This window comes from Rhamphochromis longiceps, linkage group LG19 (genome assembly GCF_057381845.1).
Source record: "Rhamphochromis longiceps isolate RC_006_pf linkage group LG19, R_longiceps_female_GT1.1, whole genome shotgun sequence".
NCBI classification, from domain to species: domain Eukaryota; kingdom Metazoa; phylum Chordata; class Actinopteri; order Cichliformes; family Cichlidae; genus Rhamphochromis; species Rhamphochromis longiceps.
The window spans coordinates 20,645,334-20,667,968 of NC_140575.1; the positions used below are offsets into that span (position 1 = coordinate 20,645,334).

The window sequence follows — 22,635 nt, forward strand, 5'->3', positions numbered from 1 at the left end:
ATCACGATTATTTTCACTGAAATTGAGATCACGATTATTTGACGATATTTATTTAACCCTTTAAGACCTACCATAGAACCAAGTCCACCAGAGCTTATATATATATATTTTTTTACATGTTGTAGTGCCATTTGTGGGAGCATTTTAAGTTGCTATACATCAATACAACTGTTATAGCCCATATTTTAATAATATGTATGCATTAAGTCCATAGTAATTACATAAATTGCAAAAAAGTGCAATAAACTACAAAAAAATTGAAAATCGCTTTTGTTTTGTTTACATATATTTCTACTTGGAGAAATTTAAGAGGTTTATCCCTCAAAACTTTAAATACAATAAAGTTGCAAAAAAATAGTTTCCCACCACAGGAAATTTATTTTGAGTGTCTTCATAGTTTTATTTTGGAGATACAGCAATTTTTATATACTGCAGGAAAAACAAAAAACAATCCTATGATGCAAATTTGCAAAGAAAACAGCATGTGCATCATTTCACTGTGGGAAGTGTTACGAACAGCTGATAGGAACGGCAAAGCGTGTTTCTGGAATATTATGTTTTTGTTCCTGCAAGCGCTTTTTATGCAATTTTTGCAAAGCTATATGTGGAACGAAACCGTGACCGAGGACAAGCTGATGGCATAAGATGTAAGTACAACTCCTCCGGTTTCATATGCAAAACAAATTATTGCGCTAGCTTACACGGTTCAGGTTCTACAGGGATTTAAAAATAGTTACGCAAAACGGAGCGTGCTGCTCTGACCGGCTTTAAAGGGTTAACAATGACTTTTAAAAAATAATATAAAATAGTGTGCAACACCACTGAAGTTTTTTTTTTTTTTTAAACTCTTTTCAACCAACGGCAGTCACTCTCCAAATAACTTCTGCTTAGCTTTCCGAGCTTCCCTCGGGTCCTCTTAATCAGCGGTCTCCACCCTTTTTTGCGCCACGGACCGGTTTATGCCCGACAATATTTTCACAGACGGCCTTTAAGGTGTCGCGGATAAATGAGGGAGGGGCTAATAATCGGCTCAGTCATTTTTAATGATCGTTGAAAGCCCAGATCGTAATCGTGATTAAAATTCGATTAATTGAGCAGCCCTATTACAGTCCTTTCCCTGAGGCCTCAGAGCCGGTTAGCATCCATCTGGTAACCACCAGCTGCAAGTGGTTGTGGAGTGAAGCTGATGATAGAGGGTGCTGGACCAAAAACCTTGGCATTGCCTAACTGATTGCCGTGCTTGCCCATGGTTTGAGTGGAAGATGCCGAGTTGTGCGCAAATACGCATCGTTTTACTCTCCAAACAGTCTCCTTCAAAGTAAAAGCTGTTCTGACACCAACACATTTTAAAAAGTGTAACTTTTACTCTCTTCCCAGCATCAACCACTTGATGGGTATTTTACCAGTGCAAACTACAGGTGACTGCAGCAGTCTGATTACAAACAAAAGCGACTGCAGTTAGGTTTTCAGTGTAGCAGCATATACCCCTTTGTGACGGATTTTACCGTCGAGTTGCCCCCGACGCATCCATCAGAGTGCGAGCGTGTGAATGTGAAGCCGAAAACAGTGCTAGGCTTTAAATATGTTGGTGATGAGTTTGGAGCAAGGAATGAGCTCAAATTGGGAAGGAAAAGCACTGCTAAAAATATTCACTCGTCTAGCTTTGCATACATATGTACAGTGACATTTTATTCTTAATCCACCCATTCACAAATGTTTGCAGAAGCATGCCTAGGTGCTCGATTTTATACACCCGTGACCATTAAAGTGATCTTAAATGCCAAAACAAACTCTTAAAATGACTCCAAGTCTTCAACTTTAAATCATCTTGACTTCAGAGAACTGAGGTAAGTCTTTGCAAAACTCATAATGATGCAGAAACGGCGCACTGCTCTTACTTTAGTGTCCGACATGGTGTCTTTCCTTCGAGGCGGCAGAGGTGGTGGCTTTAGCTCCTCTCCAAGGTGGTGGAGGCTACCACATGACGCAGACTGTAACTCTGAGGAAAACGGAAAACACGAATTAAAACAGATGAAAAAGCTGACATGCTCGGCTACTTTTATATTGGCAGAATTGTGCAGAACTACAATCGGGAGCAATCAAAATAAACTTCACACTCACTTCCAGTAAACAGGAGAACTGGAGCAAATATGGAGTTGCTACTACCTGTGAAATTCAAACACAGAAGATTAAGGTCACATGTGGCAGAAGGAATTAGAAACATTTATTAACCTGAAACCTAAACTCTACTATCGGAGAATGTAGGGGCATAGTATATAATTTAACTTGGATCTGCAATACTTGGACTAGCTGCACGCTTTTCTTTGTAAACCATGGATCAAGCATCGGCCTCACACTCACCGCCGTAGGAGTTGCTGAGCTGGTCGTGCTCTGTGAAAACTGAGTTAAAGTCAGGAGTGGCCGACTGTGGGGGAGTGGGCGTGTTCGGAGAGGTGGGCACCGAAACCAGCGACTCCGAATCGTTCTCATTGATACTCCGGAAGGTGATCTTGTGTGGGGGGTCCCTCTCCAGGGGGACAGGGTGGCCCTTTAGGGTGCCAGAGGTAGATGTTCGCACGGGGCGGATACCCGGGGATTTCAGACTGTACACGGTCTTCCTGGGCTGCAATGAGAGAGGAGAATCAAGAGATAACACATTTCTCAGGATGGGATTGATCTTATATTGATTGAACTTACTGAGATCCAATTTAAATAATCCAACCTGCCCTTTCCAATCCGCAACTGAACTGGAACTTGTATAAGAGCAGTAAAAACTTCACTAAATTATAAATACTCACAAATCGAGGAGGCTGCCTGCAGTTCCGAGGCTCTATTTCCAGAGACTTTCTGAACAGGTAGTCAGTAAACTCCTTCTCGCTCAGGTTACCCATCGGGTTCAGGTTCTCGAAAAATTTCTGTGCAACACAATCATTAGTCAGAACTCAGGTACTGGGCACAGTTAAGACAAGCTCAAAGACAATTCTGGAAAGGCGAGTGCTCACCCTCATCTCGGGCTCCACTTTCAGACAGTAGGGCTGGTTCTGATACTGCTGGATCTCTCCTGTGATTTCCGCCACTTTCCTCCTCTTGCTGAAGTTGATCAGATCCTTCCCGTGGCGTTTCAGGAAGTCTGGGTTGCCTTCCTCCGTCTTCAGTATGTTGGTTAAATAGATACCTGAGGACCAAAAAACAAAAAATGTGAGTAGAGCTTGAAGTGTTTATTTGTTCAGTACTTTCTCACTTGTTAAGTCAATTTACTATTATAAAAACAACTCCCAGGACAAACAAGAGATTGAATTGTTTTCTGATAAATAATGGTGACTCACAGCACAGCCAGGATCCAGACACAACTACTTTAAGTCAACATTTTTTTTGTCCTGCCATCCTTCACTAGCACAGTCAGAAGACTGTAGAAGACTTACCAAAGAAAGGCACACAGGGTGGGTTTATCGACTTGAGTTTAGCCAAGTATTTCTTAAAATGGTCCTTGCTCAGTTCTGCTGCCTCTTCCAGGATCTTCCTTTTCCTCTCTGGTACTGCCTGCAAAGGTGAGGGAGAAGAGCTCAGACTGCAGTCTGATCACCACCTCAGCCTTACAGCGTAAATGCCAGTTTCAAAATCAACGCCAAACATTGCATGTAGACACACAAACACAGAAATGTGCAGAGGCCTTGAGCCCTCCCTCATTTTTGTTTTTCCTACTTTGCTATTAGAAAAAAAAGGCAAAGGAATTTATTGAAACACATGCGAACACCTGGAAAGACTGTGTATAAAGGCAAACAGAGTTTTTAACAAGCTAGAACATCAATATTTCTTAGTCAAGTTCTCCTCCACTGTGTTTTAAAGGCTGGCTGCAGACACTGTTGTTACTTTCTTGACCTCTGATTTCAACCAAACAAGTCAAAGATGGATTCATCACTCCAACAGAGCTGCTGCTACTGATTCTCAGTCCAGTTCTGGTGTAATTTAGCATACAGCAGCAGCAGCAGATGCTTTTCTTCTCTCTTTCTCCACTTGTTCAGGTCCCTATACATTTTGTTTTTTTGGAAGTACACAGTACTGAGATGCCAAGATATGCCGAGTTATTGGCTGATATCTGTTTGGAAATCATTTTGTTGGAGCAAAACACTATTTTATCCTTGTCAAACTTTGTCATTTTTAGCATTTTTATGCTAAGTTGTCCACAATGTGCTGACATAGCACTGGTTCATCCCTTGAACGATTCCCCAGGCTTTCACTCATTTTCACTTAAGACCACTAGAAAAAGGAAAAGGTCTGGCTCCTCTGAAGCAAACGACTTCTGCTTTAATTTGTGTAGTCCTGTTTTTCTCCTCATATCTCACTCACCTCATAGGTGTGATCAAGTCTGTAGACTGCAACAGAGTTGATAGCACTGAGCACCTCCAGCACACCGTTGAAGTTATTGAGCTCCTGGAAAACCTGCAGAATCTCTATGACCCGTGTGAACACCGCCACCCTCTCTTCCAGGTTCATTGTCTCCACAATACACCTGAAACACGCAAACACATCCACGAAACATCGTTAGAGGAAACGGGACCTGAAAAATTAACGGTGAATTTTCTTATAAGCAAAGTGACTCACTTCTCAAACCACAGAGTAAGGTTGGTAGTGTGGCGAATCATGCGGAGCAAGTTTGGAGAGTGCTTCTCTTTGTCCTCTTTGGTCCAGACGCTGCCGACCAGCTCGGAGGGCCGAACAGCTCTGTGGAAGCAGAATTTTATTTCTCTATGTAAAGAAGCCGATTGCTACACGCATTTTCTGACTTCAACCTTCCACTTCTATGGCTATGAGTGACTGACCTGTACAGCTCAGACTCTATCAGTGTCAGCTGACGTGCAATCTCTATGGGGTGAAGGGTCATGAGGTCAAACAACTCCAGTTGGCCGCTTCTGCAGATGTGCCACTCGATGGAAGGAGGCGAGCTCTCAAATGTGATGCTGGGACTGACGCCGTTTGTCTGAGGCTGCATCTTTCTCCTGATGATCTTATTGATGGACTCCACCCACTTTCTCATGGACTTACCTGAAATAAATAAATAAATAAATACATAAAAAAAAAAAAATCATCCATTAACCACTGGTGTGTCACTGTACTCATGTTTCACAGGTAAAACTACACTAGAGACTACATCAAGAAGCCCAGTGAGGCTTTGCTCAGATCCAAACAGACAGTAGTTGGACAAATCATCAAATCAATCATCACAGTAGTGATGTGGTCTTTTTAAGGCAAACAAAAAGACTATATTTTAAGTCAGAAGACAGGAAAAGAAAGTCAGCAAAGGCAGCAATTTGCCTGATAATGATCCCGTACAGACAAATTATTTATAGCTGCAATATAGTGTCTGAACCCTTTCTTTTCCTGCACATGGATATAGGTTAATATTTTTATACACACACAAAAATAACTAAAAATGCAAGAGGTGACGAGATAATTTAACAGGGGGACATAATTTCAGAATATCATATTCAAAGTTAGATTTTACCAAAATATACCTCAACTTAGGACAAGAAGTTATGAACAGCAATTAGATTTTTTGAAACATTATTTTTGGGGGCATTTTTGCCTTCTTTGATTGGACAGTGAACATGTTTCAGACAGCAAAAAGGGTAGAGAGAGCAGGGGAAGAGCCATGGGTTGCAATCGAACCCAGGACACGATATCGAACCTTGTCGTATATGGTCGCCGTATGATTTTGACGTACCAATATATGGCACACGAGGATTTAGATAAAATAACATTGCTTGCTGTTTATTTGCAATTTACGCATCAGAGGTGGCTCAATAAACACCCTTTTGGACATAGCTTTGATAGATAAACGCTGGAAATATTGCAAAGTTCAGCTGTAGGACGGCTTTTCCCATGTTGTGTCAAATGTTTATTTATGGAAGCAGCCGTTTGTGTTTGTGACTGACCTCGCAGTTGAATTTTGGTGGTGAAGTATTCTTCTAGTCGACTTCTAAGCTCTGCGTCGTTCTCAAAGTCGTAGAAATGATGTTCAACCCACTGACGGAAAACATTGAGAACCCTGCGAGGTGAAAAAGGTAGTTGAGTTAATTTATTATTAGAGCTTCACAGGTTTATTAGGACAATATGCATACAGTTTGCAAAGTACATCTACAAGGGAAGATATTTCTACCGTTTGTTGACATTAACAATTATATTTGGTATGTCAAAGAAATACATAAGATTGCCAAGTAGTTCACAGAGACATGCCTTAAAAGGGAAAAGCAAACGTCGAAAGAGGGACACCTTCTGAAGTGCCAGTGTTAAAATACACAGTCTGACCACATTTAAGTGCTTACTGAACAACAGACCACACATACTTTTGTCCTGCATGTACACTCTAAAACATCCTGAAGGCTTTGTTTAAGACAGACACTTCAAAGATTTTAAACTCTTCCTCAGAATGTAATATAATAGCAGTACAGGACTTTACCTAGTTTATAAGGTCCACTCGTTTTGTCATCGTTTCTGTGACTAACATTCACAGAATTTACAGGAGCATGTTTGACACTAAGGAGCTCCCTCTTTTTTAAAAGGGGACTTACAAGATTAGGTCAGACTCTGCTGCTCCTTATAAGGATACACAGTCAAATACAAAAGTAATTCTGTGACATGGTGAGAACATTTTTGCCTTAACAGGGCGACAGACACAAGAAAGCACTTAAATAACAAGTAGAATAAGCTTTCTACAAATTTGAGTGATGTTTATCTAAAAATGCAGGTTGTCCAGCTGTGTATTAAACTCAAAGTTGTGTTTTGGAGCTTAGTAAAACACATAGCACTTGAATTTAAAATGACCCAAACATGAAGTTCATCTTACGATGTCCCTTGCCATTGCCAAACCTTGACTGCATTCACAAGATTTTCAAAACATTTGACTTCTGACCTTTGACCTTTACATCGAGGCCACTAACATTAAAAACCATCTGAGATTATTAGGAGATAGACCTAGGGTGTCAATTTGAAAGTCGTAGATGACTTCCTTCGTGTGTCATGGCATTCACAAGATTTTCAGAAAACTTGACCTTTGACCTCGTTCTTGAGGTTGAGGTCACTGAGCTTCAAACTCATCTGAGATTTTTAGTACATACCCTTATGGGGTCAATTTGAAGCTCATATGTTGCCTTGTTCTCAAGTTATCGCATTCACAAACTCAGGCGTCCACATCGCCTGCCCTCCCATGTGCCCGGCGGGGTGACGACAATACCAGATCAGCCTTTTACGGCCGAGGGGTTAAAAATAACAAAACAAACCAAAAACGCTACTTTTTGCCTTACATACAGTATTTCAGTGTTTAAAATGAGTATTGACTCAAGACTTTTGAACAGTATATTATTTCTTTCACTGTTAGTGTTCCCCGTCTTTCTACTTTCACTCAAATACACAATTAACTTGCACATGAGCAAATTCTTCACCTGAGTTGGACCGGCTGTACGTATTCCTTTCGGAACCTTTGGAGCTGGGCTACCATCGGATGATCATTGGTCATCAGTATCTGTCTGTCTTCATCTGTTGGTTCTGGATCAGGAATCGTAAGCCTGAGAAAAGAAATGATCAGGTGTACCCTGACGTCAGTTACAGTTGTGCAAAATCACGAATTATAGCAAAAGAATTACTGTAGTCACGGAAAAGACTGAACCTGTCTATCAGCAGGGTGAGAAACTCGTGTGGCTTGCAGAATGATCGGTATGTGGTAAGAAATGTGCGAACGAAATTGGGATCTAGAAAAAGATCAAACAGATGATAAACATAAAGGAAATTAAAATATTCATTGCCACTAGCGAAGCTTATGCAGCAGCTTACCAGCATACATATGGTATGTGAGCCTCTCTATGAGCTTGTCCACTGTGCCGGCTTTAATGATGGGGATTCCTGTTTTGCTCTGCACTTTGTCCTCAAACACTATATTCTCCTCAGAGTCCTGCACCGCAAAACGGTACACCTCTGGAGAGGGCAGTCTTAGAGGCTGTGCCTGCTCCTCTTGCTGCAGCTCAGTGTCCAACATGCGATCTAAAGTAGACCGGTATTGCAGAGTCACCAGCGCTGCCATCCACGCTTCCTTCTCCTCTGCTGTACGAGCACAGAATACGGCACGGGTATCATCTTTGGCTACCAGTTCAAAGGCGTTCCGCAGCTCTGGCGAGTCCTCGCGGTCCGTAATGCTGACCTTCCTCAGAACAAACTTCTCTTTCAGACGGAACTCCGCCCCGCTACCCGCTCCCGGGAGCCGTGAACTCTGATTGGCCTTACAGCTGATCATCAGGCCATCAAAAAGGAAGTTGTGTCTCTCGTGTTTAGCACCTGCACGTATAAGCGGGCCCTCCAAGATGAACTCGCTGCAGCACTGACCGATGTCTTTTCCCTCCCAGCCGTCGATGCTTTTCTGGATCTCGTTCATGCGTTTGATGGCTAGCTGTTTGCTACGAATCTGCCTGCTATACAGACGATACATTGGCTCACTGTGAGGGAGGAATAAAGTTTGGTCAGAAAACCCCAAAGCTCAGTGCACAAGTTTTTAAATGCTGAACCACTGAAATATAAGTAGACAAACATAAGTCTTTATTGCTTATTAATAGTAAGTAGACGTACCCAGGTTTACGTCGAGGCTGGTGTTTGGCATAAATTCGCTCCATGCTAGATTGAAGGTTAAGCAGAGCTGTAAGCGCCTGTTTCAGACATTCTCTGTCGTCTAGGTCTTCACTGCGCTCTTGAAGTTGCTGTAAAACGTATCAGAAATATTCACGATTACATAATATCAACGTCTTCAGCTTTAAAAAGACAAAGTGCAGGTGTAGCTGATAATGGCACCAAAGGCTTGTTCATATGATGTATGAATGGCTTACTGGGACACTTAATGGAGTTGATTACATTATTTTAAAGTCCTACAGAAAGCCTGTGTTAAATGCAATTAAAATAGTATTTGATGTGTTACATCTCATATTAATTGTTGGGCAATCTCAATCTAACGGCTGCGTTTTCCTGGAGCATCAGGCTCAGTTATTACATCACTCTGGCATGATGATGGTGCCACAGGACAGAGAGCTTTCTCTCGTGACACCATGTGAACATTGCTCAAAAGTTATGTACCGTGTTGGATGTGATAAGTGTGTCTTTTGTTGCCTTTTCCTTCCATAACGCCAACAGGTGGCGGCAAATGGCTACCCTGCCCTGAGCCTGGTTCTGCCAGAGGTTTCTCAATATGAAAAGGAGGTTTTTCCTTCCCACTGTCGCCAAGTGTTTGATCAGAGAGTCGTTTGATGGTTGGCGTTTTCTTTGTATTATTGTATGGTCCTTACAATAAAAGCACTGTGAGGCAGCTGTTGTTCTGATTTTGTGCCACTTAAATAAAACTGAACTGAAAAAAAAAATTCATTTAAAGCAAAAAGGTCTGAATTTGTGGTTTGTGTCACACTTATTACCATTTCACTAGCACTCGAAGAGGGGCGGATGAGTGTTTGCAGGCAACTAGAGCTGATTGTGACCAAAGCAACAAGGCTTTTGCCAGCTGGATGGGGAATACTATACTATGACTGGTAGTTGCCAAGAGATCAGCAGCCTCTAGGTTAATTTGAGTCTTTAGCAATCGATTTCCTAGTGACTGCCATTAACCTCCAGCAACCACTCTCCAAACTTTCAGGAAACTAATCTTTTTTCCCCATATGACCGAGGCTTTATTCACCAAACCCTACACTGTCGTCATGGTTGTCACGTGTCAAAAATGCAAACAAAACACCACTTAGAAACGTTAAAATTACTTCATATTATGCAGTATTCTATAGTTAATAAGCTGCAGGGGCGTATTATTTCCTATTTTATTTATTTGAGGTCTTAGGAAAGTTTGGACTTTGACAAAATTACAAAGCCTTCTCCAACTTATCCATCTTTTACCTAGCGCCTGTGTCCTTTTTAATGGCTCTAGCACTTCAGAATATGCACTGGAGAGATATAACTGACAAGCAGACCGTATCATAGTATAAAAGGACTTTAAATAGATTCAGTTCCCTACAATAGTTTTGCAAGCCGATGATATGCTTCTCTTCATCTCAAAATTGGAAAAAAAAATCTACTCCCATGTTGATGTCAAAATTAAGGATCTCTCCCTGGCTATAATATTCATTTTGATAAAGCAAGAGCAATGCCAGTTGGTTTTGATAGCAAAACTTCATATCCATCCATTTCCCCTTTCTCCTGGTCTGACTTGGGATTTTTATATCTAGGGATCGATATAAAGCCTAATGTTAGGTACCTCTTGAGACACAATTTGACCACAGTACAAAAAGAAATAAATAAAGACCTTGCAAGATGGATGAATCCGCCAATTTCATGGATGGGTAGAATAAGTCTAATAAAGATGAAGAGGCTTTACTATTATCTTAAAGGTGATGGAACTCCTTTTGCAAAATTGGGATGTAATCCCTTTGATTTAGTAGGAGACATGCAAAAATAAATCTCGCACAAAAACAAAAGACAAGCCAATTCTTCAAAATACAATGAAAAGCTGGCAAGATATAAACAACTGTATTTGAGGAAGAATTCGTTTACCTACATTACACTGCTTTCAACAATAGAGATTTTCTCCCTGCCATGAATTTGGTTGTATTTGGATCCTAGCACAGAAGAGGTGTAGTAAAAACTACATACATAAGCTGTGCGCCCAACTTCAAAATACCTTTGGCCTTCCTCAGAAAGACTTGTATATCTTCAAATTCATCACTATGTGTCACAGGATTCTCGCTTGCTTCCATAGAAAAAATTCAAGTTTACTTTTTAAAAAAAAAAAAAAAAAAAAAAAAAAGGTTTTATTTTGGGTTTTTATAACATCCTGCAGAAATATGATAATCAATCAATATTGGGAATGGTCTCAGTCAATGGATGATTTACAGAAAGCCTATGGTGAGGACGATTTAAAAAAAAAAAAAAAAAAAAAAAAAAAAAAAAAAGGTAAACATGATAATATCATGTGGTCAGTGGTCACATATCTGTAAACCCCAACATCCATCAATTGTGTGCATCATTAACAATAAATCAGGGTTGTGATGGGCAGTCAATTTGGGGGGGGGGGGGGGGGGAAAAAAAAAAAAAAAAAAAAAGAGAGAAAAAAAAAGTAAACATTAGGACAAACCTGCAGTAGCTCAAAGTAGTGCATACAGTGGTACACTGGGACCATCATCAGCTGGGGAAGGATATATTGCACAGCTTCTTTAAAGCCTTCTGTAACTGACTGCAGAAACAGAAAGAGAAAAATGAATAATAAGAACACTATGAACAGATTTGACCAACCAACATAACAGCAAATTTTCCACCTCAATACAAAAAGTCTTTTTCCCCCTAAACAGCATTTAACTCAGTAAATCTGTTTCAAAACAAAAACATTTTCCTATCCAGAAAAAAAAAAAAAAACCACAACATTTAGAAATGTGATATGCATTTATTCATATGTAAGTCACAGAGACGTTATTTTAAAGTGAAACTGAAAGTTGAGTGTTTATATTGCAGTTAGCTAAACCACCAAATAAGTTGTTGCTGGATGTGTTTAGACCTGTCTAAAGCTCGCCTTTCGTGCCTCCAGGATAAGCCAGTGTACAAGTGTATGGTTGTATTCAACTCAAATGATAAATGAATGACAAAAATTGATCATAAAAAAAAAAAGACTAAAATGTCGGCCCTGACTAAAAATATTGTACAAAACGTACAGTCGGTCAGCAAAGACAGATAAAATGGGTACATCCCAGTCTGTTAATGTAAAATCAGCCCAAATGAGAGGGTACAGGGGGAGCAAGAAGCAGTTGATCAAGTAAGGCAGAGGTAACCAGAAAGGGAGGGGTGTCACAGTATCCTTTTAAAGCTCCTGTTCCCCAGATAGCCGAATCAGAATCAATACGCTCGTACTCAGACTCCTCTGCAGCGACCACAGTCTCTGCATGCAGGGAAGAAGTCTGGGGGAAGGGGGATCGTGTGCATTAGAGAAAGGCATCAGCTGCCTGATGCACCCAGATGGACAGCAAGGAAACAATGATCCAAGTTTAGATCATGTTATTGATACGTCAGCATCCTGCAGATTCACAAAGTGTACACGTGCTTTTTGTCACCGTTTTGAGACTCATCAGTTTCGAGATATAACGCTTACAGGGAACCTAAGGAATCCGTGTATTTATATTCATGTTTGTCACCCAATTCATGAGCATGTAGTTGACTTATTTCTGTCCAGAGTGGGTGCAATCACACAAATATAAAATAGAGAGAAATGGACTTTATGATTTACTGACTATTTTGTAACTTCTTCTGTAAATCTGATGTCATCAGAAATCTGGAAAAGGTGCTTACATGCCACAGGATCCTGCTTTCCACTGAAGCAATGCAGCTATGCAGGTATCACAAACCCAGTGTGAAACAAGAATTTTCATACACAACAGAAACCTCACAGATAAATAATATGCTAGCCCTGATCTAGATGCTTTCAGCGAAGATTCGACAACTTGGTGAGACTATTGATCTTAAGAGTCTTTAAAGAAAACAAAACTGGATTTCCATTTCTAATCATAATTTAAACTTATCATACATCTCTAAAGGGATATGCATCATTTTTGCTTTTGGCCCCCGACCCTCCTCTTCACCAGGAGAAAAAAAAAAAAAAAAGTCCTGCAGTGTAGCTGGCTGTTCTATTTTTAAAAGGCGATGTAATTTACCCACAATAGCAGACGCTGCAGAGTGCAGGGGCTGAGTGCTCGACAGACGCATCTGTCTGACAGAGAGGAGGGGCAGAAAGTCAAGAAGGGTGGAAAAAGAAAGATGAAGCACATGCTTTGAGACAAAAGCTGAAGAGGAGAACCAATGTGGCCACTGCCACAGGTTTGACTGGAACATGTGCCATTTCATCCAGGTGTCCACATAACTGAGCGTGCTGGATAAAGAAGGTAGAAAGAAGATGAGATGAGTAACTGGTTGGTGGAGAAACACCATCTCCCGTTAGGACAACTGATGATCAACATGTATACATGTACACGTGCGCACGCACACACATCTCCGATTGTGCACTCGAGCAAAGTGGATTTGCAAGATCTCTTTCCATCAGATGCCGTAAGAGCTGAATGTCTTAGCTGCTGGGTTAACGAAAAGGCACAGCCATGTATCATTTCCTTAAATTTTGCTTCCAAAGGGGTCTTTATGAATCGTTCTCCAGGATTTCTGAAGGTCTCTCAAAGTCTTTCTTTGGACATTGGCTGCATTTTCACCTGCGTTCAGTCCAGTTCTTGTACCTGACCTTTTTTTTCTTCTTTTTTTAAAAAAAAGAGGATTTTTATTTTTGTTAAGCTGCTTAACACCGAGATATAATTCAAATAGCCCAAAAAAGGCTCAAGGGATAACTCATAACTCAAGGGATGAAAGAGTGTTGTGTATACACATAACAGAGAATTCTTTAAGTAATTTGTTACTAGGAGCCAATCACAAAAACACATCATTTGTTCCAGTTTCTAACAGTTTGACAAAAAAAAAAAAAAAAAAAAAAAAAAGTATTTTTGCTCAAATAACAATGTGATTCCCAAAGAGCTATTAGCAGAAAACAGTGCTGTGGCAGTGTGCCATTATAAATTTTGAAGAAACTGGACAAGTAAGGTGAGAAGAGAAGTCGTCTCATGATGTCAACATCACTATCTACAGCAGATGAACACTACCTGAAAGTCATGTCCTTAAAAACAATTAATTAAAAAATAAAAAAGACCTGATAAAGAACCTGAGAGATTCATCTACTGTTCACTGAAGCCTCATCAGAAATGGTCTCAGAGGAAGGGTGGCTTCTACTGAGGCCACTGGATTGAAAATAAGTGGCAATATGATGGAATAACAAACACATGGAGGTGGGCAGGACAGAGAAACGTACCATCAGATTTTGCTACACCACACAATGCTTTCCAGAAAGTGTGATCTGTGTTTTTCAGCAATGCGAATGATCCCAAACACACCATCACTGCAACCCCAGAGCCTGGACAGCGTGGGATCATCTTGACAGCCAACATCCAAAGAAGGGCTTCTTCAAGAAGCCTGGAGAACCTATTTCAGAAGATTCCTTCTAATGGAGAAGCTGAAACTGAACCCCTTAGATTATGAATCTTAATTGCTATTTTCTGTTGACTGAACTGATTAATTGACTGATACGTTCTTACATATATAAATCGATATATACACTCAAGCAAAGACACTTTTTAGTTATGTGCTGCTGCTTTAGCTTGTGAAACAAAACTTCTTTGTTTTAAAAAAAAAAAAGTCTTATCAATATGGTGCACAAATAAAGCTGTATTCATACAATACAGTTGTATTGTATGAACTCTCATACAATGAGTATATGGAAATAAACACTAGGTGTGAATAATCAGAAGACTGTGCCAGCACTCTAACTGTGGTTAGTCTAGCGGTTCACGAATAAACACAGCGAGGCCTCAAAATGAGGTACAGGCAAGGCTGCAGGGCACTCACTCAGCCAGACTTGGTTTCCTCACTGCCAACAAGATACAAATGAAGCCTAAAGGTAGATGATTCGTAACAAACAGAAATTTGACTAGAACAAAATTAGACACTTGTTTTGAAAAGCTTAAAAAAGAAGAACAGAAAACAGTCTCATTCTGCAAGTGGTGTTACAGTGACTCTGGAGCTCTGATGCTGCATCATGTGAGCACTCCACCTCACTGGGCTTTGGCCTGAGAAAACACCAGAAAATATTTAATCTTCAAAGGCTGCCAAACTGCACCCCACTGAGCATAATTCAATGCTATTCTTGTGAGGAATGTCCAAATAAAACAATGCAGCAGCAGCGAATAAACTGTACACAGGACGCTGGATATGTCATGACATGCACTTGGCGATATTAAGAGGAATTCCACCCGGCATGCAGGTTGACTTCAAAGCAGAACAGGAACAAATAATGAAACAATGTTTGCTGGGTATAAACTCAAAATGACCTACTTACACCTTCATATAAAAAAAATAAAAATAAAAAAAATACAGATTTTCCCTTTTTTATTTTACAGTATTTTTCAGTCTGTAAAGTTTATTTTTGGCACTGACAGAAAGAACTGATTCTCAGTTATAACAGCTGTAACCGTTAATTCTCGTACCTAGTGATAATACAAAGTCAAAGTAAATAAAACTCAAATGCACACTGTAACACAAGTTCCAAAAAGTTAAGACGTTTTGTAAATGGCAAATAAAAGAATGCAATGATTTGCAAATCTCATAAACCAACAGTAGAATATTAAAAAAAAATGTTTACACATGTTTACCACTGTGTAGCATCCCCTCTGCTTTTAACAACAGTCTGTAAACATCTGGGCACTGAGGAGAGCAGCTGCTTGACTTGTTGTCCCATTTCTGCCTGTAGAGGATTCCAGCACCTGGACTTATCTATGAAGCTATGCCATTACAGTAGCTCTAGCATGTGGCATTGCTGAAATATTAAAGGCCTTCCCTGAAAAAGATAATGTCTATACGGAAGCATACGTTGCTCTAAAACTTGTATATACTTTTTAGGGCTTATGCCCCCTTTCCAGATGTGCCAACTGCCGAATCCATCATCACTAATGCGCCCCACATGTTATCAGAGATGACACCTTTTGAACTGAGCCCTGATGTCAAGTCAGAAGCTCTTCTAATGCTTTAGTGAGGAAGAGACAGCATCCAAGTTTTCCCCCAAAAGAAACTTAAAAATTTTAAATTTTGAGGCACATTGTTCTGAAGTTGTTCCACGATTTGTCAATGCAGATTTATTTTTTAATACCCGATCGTTTTATTCACTTGTTACCAGTTGCAAAATGTAATTTTCTTTTCAGCACCGATTACATTTCCGTCCCTTTTTCACACCCGTCCCAGCTTTTGATTCATGTGGCTTCCATTAAATTCAAAATGAGCAAATATTTTCATGAAACAGTCCAATGGGCCCATCTTTTGAATTGTGGATGTGAGGTTGTATAAATCTGACAGTATGTTTTTAAACCAAACAAATGTAGAGACCCGAGCGTCACCTTTCCAAACTCTTATGAAATCTCTTACCTGGAAGTAGAGGCCAACTGTTGGTCGTGCCATCAAGCTGTTGAAATGTGAATGAAATTCCCCGCCGAGGATGTCTTGAGACAAAGTCTCGTAGGGATCGAAGGCCTGCTCCTGCACACACACATGCAGAATAATACAAGTCTTAAGAAAAACATCACAGAAAGACGGTGTCATATCTGAGTCATCAGCGCCGTCTCCATCATAACCACAAGTTACACAAAGTAGTTAATCAAGTAATGACTTACAGTAATAAGTGTTTTTACACAAACAGATGGGTTTCATTGGAATGTTCTTAGTTCTTAGAAAAGATCCTCAGTAATTAACCTTCTTTTCACCCATTTTGTTGTTTATTTGTGTGTGTTTCCGTTAACAGTCTCCTAAACTGCTGTCCTAATGTCCTCCTTAGAAATTCCTCATATCCTTTTGAATCCATTATTCTGATCAACAACTGCAAGATATACAAGCCCTAAAGTAACAGAGCAGCCCGAATGTTGATTCTACCTCTACCATATTTTACAATGGCTGGATGTTGCTTTTGTGTTAGTGTGCGGCGTCTTTTTTTTTTTTTTTTTCCTTTTTCTTTTTTTCTTTAGTCATAACACTATGGGTACCAGAAGTGTTGTGGTAAACCAACTTTCAAGTTGCTTTTCTCAAGAACACAATTTAAAAGTTTCTTTCTCAAGAAACCGATTTGAAAGTTGCTTTCCTGAGAAAGCAGTTTTTGCTAGGAACCAAGCTTCGTTTTCTTTATTTATATGGAGAAATACCTTTATAACCACTGGCCAAAGTAGCTTTTCAAGACGTCGTTAGCACAGCTTTTCGCTCAGCTTTTCCCAATATGTGATCGAATAAAACATAAAAACTAATTTTGTCTTATTAGTTAGATTTGTTGGTCTATGATTCTGACTTGGATAATAATGACAATTTTTTGAGCAATCAAATGAAGAAACTTAATTTAATTACAAACTTTTTCTCTTTCTGCAGTAAATCCTAGATTGACTTGATTAGTTTGCTGTTAATTATCCGTCAGAGAAATAATCTCTCAAAAACTAAGAATTATTTTTGTTTCTATATTTTCCTAAAACAAGAATGATGCACTCATGCTGACATGCTGGTTTAGAATGAACGGATTTCCAACAAATCTAATAAATTCAAGCCATGCATTACATTTTTTTAACAACCACATGACAACCCAACACAAAAACAAAGTACCAAAACTGTTTTTTGTACAGTTTATTGCATATTGTGTATTTCCCAACCATACTAGTAAAAGCTCAGACAATATTTGGCCCGCGCCAAATATTGTGAACTTGTGTGTTTTAAGATTTGAAAATCAGAGTGACTTCATACCTCCGCCAGATCTTCAAAGCAGCTGCCCACCAACGGATGAGGGCTGCCATCAGCAGTCATCTCAACAGCGTCCTCAATCAACCCGAGCAGCTTCACAGTCAACTCGTGGATGTCTAGGATGTTACTGAAAACCACCTCGACATCCTGCAATGACAGGACAACATGAGTGCCCGTTTCACTGTTGTGGTGTGAAACGAGTAGCTATGTTAAACTGCTGTGACTAAGGATTTTTATCCTCCAATGCTGAAACCACAAATAAGTGAAAGGTCTTTCTACGCTGGTACAAGGTACAGAAAGAGAGTCCACATGACGAGGTTATGCAGTTTGTTAACACATGGACATGAGGGGAAAAAGGATAGAGTTACAAGATTATATGCATGACATTAAGATCCACTGGATGTCACACTAGAGCACCTTTATCTCAGACCAAAACAAACAGGCCACACTTCCGCCCTCCTTCCTTTTGTCTCTCACTTAAAACTTAGATGAGTTGTTTACAAGAGAACACAAAAAAAACCCCAAAAAGCCACAGCCATCTACCCACGCCAGCCCTGAAAATACATGAACGATTGTGATGTAATGTAACCCTGCCGGCACTGCCTTTTCCAGTCAACTTCTCTTTATTTGGGGGGGGGGGGGGGGGGGGCACACGCACGCACGCACACACACACACACACACACACACACACACACCTACCTTTAAGGAGGCTAAATCAGTTGACCAGAGTGCAAAAACATAACACAGTCAGAAGTAGAAGCAGAAGCTGTCTCAACATAATTGCATGTTCTGCATTCCACTGGGCCTCACAAAGTTGAATCCTCCTCACCCAAATGATACCACAAATTACCCAACCCAAAATATGCACTAAGTCTACCCCCGAACAATCCAGGGCTTCACTGAAGCCTGACCTGGCATTTGTGTCTGGAGTTGTTGGTTCATTTGTGCCTCTTGACAGCTGAAAAACATCTGAAAAACAAAAGGTTCAACATGCAGTCTCCTGTTTTTGTTTTGCATGCTTTTTTGGACAGGAGCTTTGAGCAGTGTTTTCAAGTTGTGCAGCATCAAGCTGGTCCTCACCACTCACCTTTTGTTTAAACTGAACAGCTTTCCTTAAAGTGTATCCCAAGCAGTGCAAATCACTGTGTCCTCACTTGGATAAAGGGGCTACTTGCTAACTTGAGACTTTAAAATGAGACATTGAAAATGCCAAGAATGACCACTTTAGGTTACATGCATAACCTCCGTTCTCAGAGTAACATGCGTAAGCTCGCCTCAGCCCTTCTTGTTGGGGAAATATGATAAGTGCTTACCTTGAGTAATGACTGCATAGTAGTTCAAGCCACTTAAGGGTTGGTGGTTCAGTCTGACATGGTCACCAGCCATTCAGAATTGGCATACTGAGGCAAATTCCTCTGAGAAATGTGAAGGGAGGCACATCCCACAGTAAGACATCTCACTCATGTTACTCTGAGAACTGTGGTTACGCAAGTAACCTAAAGTTCCTTTGGTTAGCCTTCTGTAAGAAGGATATGAATTGCTATTTAATGGCTGTTTACTGAGTAAGAGGGAGGAGAGACAAATCCCTTTGGGGTTGTGTCAGGAAGGGTATCCAACATTAAAACTGCCAAATCAACCCACTGTGACGATCCCTTGTGAATAAGGGAGCAGCTGAAAGTAGGTTTACTATATATGAGTCAGAGAGCATGGGTCATGCTTTGTGTGATGAAGAGGAACTGTAACCTTTTAAGGCCAAACATAATGACATGTTTCTTGTATGATGCTGATACTGACTGCCGATTATAGGACAGTGCATTGAGAAATGACAATACTTTTTTTAGATTATGATGCTTTATTCATTTTGACATAAAGTCATACTGTAAGCAAAGCAGTATTGATAGTCAATACTAAGCCTTAGTAGAAGAGACAGCCCAAAAAACACAAAAGTAGAAAAGAAAAATGATGAAAGGTATAAAAAGTATTTCACACTGCTTCATGACGCTGAGTACAAGTTAGCCGATTACAGAGTTTTAGTTGTAATCTTTAGATGATCTTAAGTTGGATTAGACTGAAATAGCTTTGATGAAAACCTAACTGTTTTCCAAGCTGGCTTTGCCCACCGCTCATTTTGTAAGCATAAGACTTGATCGTGTTCACTGAACAGTTTACTTTGTATTATAAAACACTGGTCAGTGATTAGATCAATCATTATGTTTAAATAAGTCGTAACCTGATTCTTTTTTGTCAAACTGAGAAATAAGCAATACTGACATGTGTATTTCTTTTAATTCAAGTTCCTCACCTCGTTTGTGAAAACTTTGGAGTGAAGGAAGTGTCTGCGGAACACTTTGACAATGAGGTCCAGCTCTCTCAGGTACTGCCGCTCCTCTGCGATTTCAAGCCTCACCAGGTCATCATACGTGAGCTCCCCCGAGGACAAGGGCTCCTCTGCACACTGCGACATCAACCCAATATCCTCCTCTTGGTCAAACATGTCCATCAACACCTGGAAACAGGTAGCAGTGACAACCAGTCAGTGGCATTCAAAAGAAATTCTTCTCTCCTAATCATGTTTGACAACTTTAGCTTCTCACTTTGTCTGCACACATGGACACTTTGATGTCCTGCTGGGTGATTTCAAAGTGCCGAATGTTGCCAACATAGTTTCCTGCCAGTTTCAGTATATCTGCTGATATGTATTCAAGCACTGCCACAATGTATAGGGACACATGGTAGTCCACTTTGTAGCCCAAAACCTCCTGTTGAAAGAAAAAAGGAAAACCCACAATGAGACATTAACTATAACACAGCAGTTCAAAGGGTTGAAAAATAAAAGCGAGGACAGCGCTGAGGATGAACAGGACAGCGAGCTGTCAAGCATCCTTACCTTGAGCAGTGGATGTATTTTATCCACAGGAAGTAGTAAGGGGTGTCTTCTCCTGCGTTTCTCAATGGCTGACTGGGCATCTGCAATTGCCCACTTATCTATAGGGTGGGGGAAGGTTTTCTGGACGCGTTCCTGATTTAAGAGAAGAGGAAATGTTACTTTTCCTCATCAAGAATATGAGTACAAACATTAAGAAGGATGAACTTATATTAAAATAAAGTAAGTGTGTTTGAAATGCTTCTGTTGAATCATACGTTTCCTAAATGGAAAATGCCGGGACACCCAGTGGGAAAATTAGCTCACAATCTGTTTCATTGTTCTTCCTTACATCATTAATATCTACTTAGAAAATAAATACTACAAGAGATTGTAAAGGCCTTACGTCTACATCTTGCACAGTGCGAGGCTGGGCCACACACAGCATGTTGAGAAGCTGCAAGATCAGCTCCTCGATATACTGGAGGGCATCCTCCTTTGCTGTCAGGTTTGGGTGGACCTGCTTCTGTACCTGAAAGTTACAGAAAAACAAATAAGTGTCAGATATGGCAAAAATTTGTCAGTCACCATAATGTGGAGTGATATTATTTTTCATTCAGTAGGACAGAAAAAAAAGAAAAGAAAAAAAAACCCCAACATGCTTCTGGCACTGTTGACATGACGTAAAGTGCAACTGTTTAATATATCAAAGTGATGTTAACATCTGGTATGATGCAGCTCAGCTGGCTTCACGCACAATTACATCAGCCTACAGTTACAATGACTGGCTGAATATAAACATTTTTTCTTTTTTTAACAAGGTGTTTATTCAGATTTTAGCCCACACACTAAATCTACTAGCTCAGTTTCATTCAACACTAACTTGAACATTACAACTCACTTGTACATTTAATTGGACAAAGCTTCTTCTTCTGATGTGAAACCACATAAGTTTTGTTTTCCTTCAGCTGAGTTAAACATGAAGCCCACAAATGACTAAGCTATGATTAGCCAGTGATGCTCACTGATACTCAGGCGTAAACACAATCATCATATGACTTTCTGCAGAAAATGAGACACAACTTTAGTATCAGGAAACATCTCACTTAAGTAACTGGCAACAAAAAGCATTTAATATGCTGAAAAAGTTACCTAATGCAAGTTTTAATGAAACACTCTTTTTGCTGCTTCCAAGGGAGCTCAGACAAATGCATGTCTAAACTCATACTTACTATACTTAAAAACTATACTTTCTCTAAATTTAGTTTTGTACCTACATTTACGGGAAACTAGCCAACTCTGTCGACCCTATAAAACCACTGATGACTATGAGCTCATGCACAGCAGATGATAGAGTGACATCATAGCAGGAGAGGTGGTGTGTAGATGGCACCTGGCAAAAAACATTACAACTCTGAGGAATGTGATTGTGCCTGCAGTCCTCTACAGATCCATATAATTCTGAATTAGCCATTCCCAGAGAATAATCATAACTAAATATTTACAATGAAGTCTTAAATATTCAACTCCAGCTATTATGTATCTATACACTGAAAAACAAGTAAAAATGACTGCTTTTAAGGTTGGAAACAAATCTAAAAGACATACAAGCGATTAGGCTATGGCACACAAATCAACAAGTAAGATTCATAAGTTTCCTATAAAAAAATAAAATAAAATCAGGAATCAGCAATCGAACACACGAATACTTCTCCACAAAATTAACTGCAAGACAATAAGTCTTTTAAACAAGTATCATCTCAACTGAAAAGGATTTAGAGCTCTTTTCTGCAGATATATCAATTCACCCAGGTTTGCTCTGCAGCAGGACTCCTGAGGGTGCAACCAGCCTGACAGAAGGTATGATTTTACATGCTGACAACAAAGAAGGTGTGGCTGCATCAGGTCTACTAATGGAAAGAGAGTAACACCACCGCCCCCAAAATACCCTCCAGCTACCCAAAAGTTGCCGTCATTTGGGCCGTGCCCTCTCACAGGAATGCTGTCAGTTGAGATACTATTATAGTATCCAAAGTAGTCTTGGAGGAGAAGGAGAAAAAAAAAAAAGTTGTGGCAGAAAAAAAAAAAAGTTGTGGCAGAAAACACGAGCAGAGAGGTGGATAGAAAATGAACCTGGTTTCTTACAAAGCCTGTTCACATGCTAGTGATGGAATTACCCTGGCATATAGTAAAAGTGATGAGTTATGATGACAAAACTTTGCCCCCGGATTAAGGAATGTGAGAGGACCGTTAAAAGGTCGATGCAGATCGCGCTTCATGCATTCCTCTTCTGTGACTTAACAGAGACTCAGCAAAAGCAGGATGTCCCCCGTCTCAAGTTTGACTTCATTTATTTGGG

At 40.1% G+C, this 22,635-nt stretch overlaps 1 protein-coding gene across 1 annotated transcript in view; it reads right to left on the reverse strand.

The window, feature by feature from the left end:
• Positions 1–22,635, reverse strand: part of sos2 (son of sevenless homolog 2 (Drosophila)) — a 41,111-nt gene that overhangs the window by 3,322 nt on the left and 15,154 nt on the right. Inside the window, exons 2-22 of the mRNA XM_085390776.1 lie at positions 20,683–20,808; positions 20,301–20,432; positions 20,008–20,172; positions 19,716–19,919; positions 17,416–17,559; positions 16,066–16,176; positions 11,147–11,245; positions 8,614–8,741; positions 7,828–8,483; positions 7,664–7,745; positions 7,440–7,562; positions 5,934–6,046; positions 4,821–5,043; positions 4,603–4,722; positions 4,348–4,510; positions 3,423–3,540; positions 3,003–3,175; positions 2,799–2,915; positions 2,362–2,623; positions 2,122–2,166; positions 1,899–1,999 (exon numbers count right to left, since the gene is read on the reverse strand). Of these exons, the coding sequence (XP_085246902.1) occupies positions 1,899–1,999; positions 2,122–2,166; positions 2,362–2,623; positions 2,799–2,915; positions 3,003–3,175; positions 3,423–3,540; positions 4,348–4,510; positions 4,603–4,722; positions 4,821–5,043; positions 5,934–6,046; positions 7,440–7,562; positions 7,664–7,745; positions 7,828–8,483; positions 8,614–8,741; positions 11,147–11,245; positions 16,066–16,176; positions 17,416–17,559; positions 19,716–19,919; positions 20,008–20,172; positions 20,301–20,432; positions 20,683–20,808 (3,405 nt within the window). The remainder of the gene's footprint in view (positions 1–1,898; positions 2,000–2,121; positions 2,167–2,361; positions 2,624–2,798; positions 2,916–3,002; positions 3,176–3,422; positions 3,541–4,347; positions 4,511–4,602; positions 4,723–4,820; positions 5,044–5,933; positions 6,047–7,439; positions 7,563–7,663; positions 7,746–7,827; positions 8,484–8,613; positions 8,742–11,146; positions 11,246–16,065; positions 16,177–17,415; positions 17,560–19,715; positions 19,920–20,007; positions 20,173–20,300; positions 20,433–20,682; positions 20,809–22,635) is intronic.